The sequence below is a fragment of the Rattus norvegicus genome, chromosome 17 (assembly GCF_036323735.1).
Source record: "Rattus norvegicus strain BN/NHsdMcwi chromosome 17, GRCr8, whole genome shotgun sequence".
Classification (NCBI taxonomy): domain Eukaryota; kingdom Metazoa; phylum Chordata; class Mammalia; order Rodentia; family Muridae; genus Rattus; species Rattus norvegicus.
The window spans coordinates 87,041,501-87,047,500 of NC_086035.1; the positions used below are offsets into that span (position 1 = coordinate 87,041,501).

At 41.8% G+C, this 6,000-nt stretch overlaps 1 protein-coding gene across 12 annotated transcripts in view; it reads right to left on the reverse strand.

The window, feature by feature from the left end:
* C17h10orf67 (similar to human chromosome 10 open reading frame 67) overlaps positions 1-6,000 on the reverse strand; it is a 111,923-nt gene that overhangs the window by 70,700 nt on the left and 35,223 nt on the right. For all 12 annotated transcript variants that reach the window (XR_010058939.1, XR_005495400.2, XM_039096205.2 and 9 more), the window contains 2 exons: positions 2,800-2,941; positions 1,631-1,689 (listed from right to left, as the gene is read on the reverse strand). Coding sequence is in view for 10 of the 12 variants with exons in the window: in XM_039096205.2 (XP_038952133.2) it covers positions 1,631-1,689; positions 2,800-2,941 (201 nt within the window). In the remaining 2 variants the exon portion in view is untranslated. The remainder of the gene's footprint in view (positions 1-1,630; positions 1,690-2,799; positions 2,942-6,000) is intronic.

Consider the following 6,000-nt stretch of genomic DNA (forward strand, 5'->3'; position numbering starts at 1 on the left):
TCACAGGGTTGCAGCGTTAGGAAGGTTGAGAGCCTCTGTACTATGCTCATCTGGAATAGAGCTGGCATACAGAAGTGCATCGTGAATCACAGACATAAATTCAATTTTAAAGAAGCCTTGCTAAAGAGTAAAACATGATGTTAAAATTGTATTTTATCTACCCTATATATACCCCAAATATTAATATCAACACTGAATGAATATTAAAACCATGAGAGAAATATTTTACACTGAATTTTTAAAAAATACTGTGCATATTTTATTGAATTCAGGATAAGTTTGAGAGCTAACTTTTTAATCTACGTAGATTTTAGAAAACTTCCAAATGAGAATTCATTATCTAAATTATGAAGACATGAAGTTTTTTTCTATTCATTGAAACAATCATTGTTTTTCTTCCCATTTAAAATTGCCCAAAATGAATCCTCTCAAATATTGCAAGTGTTCAGGGGCCACATGTGGCCAGGAGGCAGCCTGTGACTGAGGGATTTCAGCTGACACAAGGTGTAGTTGGCACCCTTGAGGACTTAGAGGGGACATTTCAGCACACAGACTAGACTGTAAGTCATTGTCACTAGAGGTTGTGAAGACAAGTGACCTGAGGAACTTTTTAAATGAGTAGTGTGCTTCCCTGGTAGGCAAAGTGAGACCGGAATCTGGAGGGGTCCTTTTTATGACAACAGAACTGAGACTCTCCAACCTGTCTTTCCTCAGAGGCCATTGCTAGTCTGTAACAGTGGTGTTCACAGTGCAGCTGTAGGAAACTGGGTGAAACCCAAGAGAAGGAAATCATTTCATGGAGACTTGCTTAGCAGCCGAAAACATATCCTGATTCTGACCTGTCAGCGTCAACTACAGCTCTTGAAACTAACTTTATCCAAACTCCAAGAATGTTGTGCAGTGCAAAGTCTTGACAGTTCACTTCCTGGAAAATACATAACCTCTCTTGGAATAATCTGCGGATGTGGACCTGCCTTTTCTGCAGTTTTATGAGCTCTAAATGCATCTTCATTTCACTACAGGAGTGTATTTCAGGGTGCGAGGCATGGTCCTCCGCACAGGTGAGAGAGAGCACTGCTCGGAGGGCTTCGGGCAGGGCTATGTCACCAGTGAGGGCTGGGGAAAGAGGACTGCGGTCCTGTTTATCACATGCACCAGGGAATCTCGATTTTCATGACACTAAAACTGTTTAGCTTTAAATAAAGATTGATCTAGCAGAGCAAATCATTTCATTCTTGTCCAGGAAAAAAAGCGTCTATCACCATCTGGCCTGAAGACAAACTGCAGCCATATTCTCATTTTTAGTCTCAGATGCCTAGAAGCAAAGCTAGGGACCCCTCAAAGTCCTGTAACTTGTCAGCTCATTACAACCAATGACACAGATGCTCATAAATCCCCCAAATAGGTGGTTACCAACATATCAATTGTTTTTTTCAGTCAGAAATCTTACTTATTACTAACCACTTCATTCCAGATGACAAGGAAATATGGTGTTAAAATGACATCAGGTAGAAATTCGTAAGCCAACGTTCTCTACATCTGAAGGCGCCCTGACATGGTGTCATTTCGCCAATGGTACTGATATTTCAATTTAAAAAGAGTCATTTATCAATGTAAAAGATCTTCATACCTTTTGAATAGTTCGCTGATCCTGTTCTGAAATCTCTTTCAGATACATAATTTCATCCTCTGTAAACAAAAGGAGAGAGAGGCCGACCATGAAATTACACGCGTAGGCCCCTGTATTCAAACTGCCTGCTTTGAGGCAGGCTTTAGAGGGACGGGCAGGCCTGGTGTTCACAAGTCCTGGCAGGACTGTGACCTTCACAAATGCCCTTGACATTCACAGCATTCTTCCTGCTGTTTGGATGGCTGGTTAGATATGGAGTAAGAAATAAGTTCAAGATACAAGTGTGGCTGAGGGCTAACTGCTTCTCATCGATACTAGCAGTGAACTTTTTTTTTTTTTCTGTTAGTTACAGCCAATACAAAGTGTTTTATTTAGCAGATGGCACTTTGTGACTCGCTAAGAAAGACCATTACCTCAGAAAGTACTGTCATACCATATCAGGAGAGAATTGGATTCACAGTGGTGTGGGATCCTACTGCACTAAATACACTAGAGAGTATCTTATTTCACTGGCGTTCACACCGGTGATTTAATCTCTGCTCCTTCGTACAGTAGATTATCAGAGCATCATACAAACAAAGAGGGGAAAGCAGCCCGCACAAATACAAAGCCAGTAGTTAAATCTAAGAGGCATTTTAAAAGCAGTGTACTTCTAGAGATAAAAATGCACATTTTTTTCCCGGATGTTTATGGCCTGAACAAAGTGAAATCTAAAAATCTCAAAAGGAAAATCTGCATTTAAAATTCATACTAAAGATTGAGTCTAAGTATTGAGGTCCAGCCTTGCTCTGAAGGGCTAAGCTGGCTTCTTCACACTGTACCCCAACATGTCACCTTATGTAGGTAATAGTTAGACCACCGGCGTGAGAAGGAGCATCAGTATATGTGTCTGTTCTAAGCGAAGTAGGGCAAACTAAGCAGCAATCGCTCTTTTCTTTCTTTCTTTCTTTGCTAAGGCAAATAGGTATTTTTGTTTCTTCCAAAAACAGACACCCTGAGTTCACAAGGCACATCTCAGTAGCACAAATATAGATAAATCCTATGTTCCAAGCAAAGAAAGCTATCTTTAAAAAAAACCTGATAGCCATCAAACTAATTTCTAAAAATATATATGTATATATATGTATATAGGTATGTATAGTATGAAAAATGGTTGACAATTATGTTACCTAATAATGCGTTTTCTTTCATGGCCCCTTGTGATTCCTCCTCAAGCACTGTGATGATTTGCATCAACCTCTCGTTCTCTGCCCTGCAATCCATAAGTTCCTTTTCTGAGGTTGTTCTTAGAGAGCTGGACTCCTTGGAATCCTGCAAAGACAAGGAAATGCCATATTTCTAGGCAGGGAATCGAGGATTTAAATATTCAGCTCTAGGACAATGTGGATACAGAGGCGCCATCATATAATTTTCTGAATTCTATTACACACTTACAATGTGAATAGGAAAAAGGAAGGAGACTAAATAGAACTGGCTGGAAGAAAGGCCACAGTACATTCTGTACAAAGACCTCAGCACATGGGGACATTTTATTGACAGAATAATGCATATCATACTGTTCGTGTGCCCTCCTCTTTCAGGTCAATTCATTATGGAGGCTGTGTCCAGGGAGGCAGCTGGGGCCCCTCCACCCTCACTTCCCTCTTAGTGTCTGAAGCACTGTCCCCTGTAACTAGGGAGGCCAGGGAGACCATGGATGGGCAGCGCCATGGGGTGGCAAAATGTAAGACTAAAGAGGGGGGCTTGTTGCCTTTGTGGCATTTCTCAGCGTCAGCGCCGCCAGTGTGGTGAAGAGCCCATCACATGTCAAGGGGTGACGTGTGCAGGCTGGGAGCCGCATGGAGTCCATCAGGCGCGCGGATATGCACACAGTTGGTTTTCTGCTGGGTGGGGGAGCCACCCAGAGGCAATTCATATTCTGAACATTAACATGGCTTTGCATGCCTGTCACAGGGGCTGTGCAGGCGGTTAACGCTATTGAAGACTCCAGCTTAAATCTCTATGCAAAGTGATTACCTTGTAAGAAGGTTTCAGGATAACTCACAACAAAAGACTTTAAAGTTATAGTTTTAGTAAAGCAAACTCATTTACATTTTTATTATGTGTGTCTTTTGTTTAAATCTTGCCACGTCCATTATGACTGAGGCTTTTTCCTATGCAACAGAAGTTTATTTCAGAAGGCTACTCTTTCTTTCTTCTTCCTCTTGTCTGTTTCAAAGCTATTGAAAACATCTGAATATACGCTCCTATGCTTGTCTACATTTTATGGACACACTTAAAAAAATTAAGATGTCGTGGATCAGGGAGAACGGTGCAGAATTTTATACCTCATCATGGATCATGCAATTTCAAAATAACAGTCACGTTCTTATGCTAAAGTAGGAGGACAATTCTACAGGTTTTGTTTTGAAATTACCAGGGACTTGAAAATACTTTTGAACTTTAAAGTGACCTTAGCTGAATTATGAGTTGTTTCCATGATCGCAAATAAAGAAGGATAACTAGATACTCAGAAAACGACGCCATCTTCCTGATATACTCATTGCCTTCTAGAACTGTCCTCTGACTTAACTTTAAAGAAACCAGAAAGTAATTTGTTAAAATGTTTCTCTGTGTTTTAGAAGAAAAACAAGTGTTGAAATGTCTTGTAAATACATTAATAATTCCCTCTAAAATTAATTCCTTATTAATGGAACTGTAATCATATACATTGGATTTAATAGCATTTGACATACACTGTTGAGTTTTGTACTAAGATTGGGTACAAAAGTTTGAGCTTTCGACTCTTTATTCTATTTAAATTATTCCAGCATAATTAATTTCTAATTTTAGTTATCTACTGCTATTGAGACAGACTGTCGCTCTACAGGCCGGGCTGGCTATCTTGTTTATTTACTTATTTGTGTGTATGAGTATTTTGCTTGCATGCATGCTTGTGCACTACTGAATACTTGGTGCTCTTGGCAGTCAGGAGATGTAGGATCCCCTGGAACTGTAAACTGCCAGGTGGTTGCTGGGAATTGAACCCATGTCCTCTGTAAGAGCAGGCAGCATCTTAACCTCTGAGGCATCCCTCAGGCCCGTGGTCTTTAACTCTTTATCCTCCTAACTAGGCGTCTATAGTGCTTGGATTCTAACATGCGTAACTAAAGGGACACTAACTGTTCTAACAAGCAATTAAGGAACAGCATGGTTTTTTTCCTCTAAAATAAAGGGAGATCCTTAGTATCCGTGAGTCTCACTTAATTAGAATTGAAACTATTACGGAATGTGTTTATGGTCTAACAGGATTTCTTCAAACATAAACAAGCAATGCTGACTTGAGTCAGTCTAAGGCTCTATTTCCCACCGGGCAGATCATGACCATCCGTAGAGGATTACATGGGTGTCCGTTATCAGCCATAACCTAAGAACTGCGGGAGGAAAAACCAGATGACAAAGTGGTAGCAACTTCCAGCTGACATACTTTCTAAGCTTCTGTGTGGGAAAACATGAGAATGAGGCGCTTTGCCTCCAGACAACATCAGCCAGCAAGCAACCTTGGTTCTCCAGAGGTTAGCCTTTAGCTCTGTCTCCACCATCTGGCAGCTTCAGGAACTACAAGTAATTAACCACTCCGACACCCAGGGCAAGGAGGACACTCATTAGCAAAGAGGACAAAACCTTCCTCCTGGCTGCTGCTTTCCCCTCTCACACTCAAGTGGCAAGTTTTGTGGTGATGTCCCTTCTGCCATCTGCCCCACATTGCTAGCTCTGTCTTGCTTAAATCATGAATCTCCTTAAAAAATAAACTGTGTTCCTAAAAGGAGGTTAGGAAGGTAGAGACCTCTAAAAGAAATTTAACTGGGGGCTTAAAAGCACAGCCGTAGGAGCCAAAACAGTGTCATTTACAATCGTTCTGGAGTTTAAAATTTCCAAAGGCAATTTCCCGCTTTCAGTCTCCCATCGTTTAGGAAGAAGAGGCTTTTCACAGGTGGGATGGCCACAAACTCTCTTGGGAGCAAGGCTTGCAGTTTGCCTGATCCCAGGTCTCAGAACTTGAAACCGAATCTGGAAAGAGGTGCGTCCCAAAGTTCTTTCCACAATGCACAACTTCCCTGCTCTAGACCACATGCCTAGGCATCGATGGACGACTTGTTGGAGAGGTGGTGTCTCAGGTTCCAGCCCAGACCGCCTCCGTGAGTCTGTGTGAACAATCTTTGCAGGTGACACATGTGAAGCAGGGTCTGAGATGTTCCCTGCCCAGATCTCTCCATGTGCCTTCTTGGCAGTTCCCCTTTGTAATATTAGCATCTCAATTCTGCAGACTCCGGGGATGGCACTCGGACATCTCAATTTGTGGACGGTGGGTGAGGGGCAGGGAGGCAGGG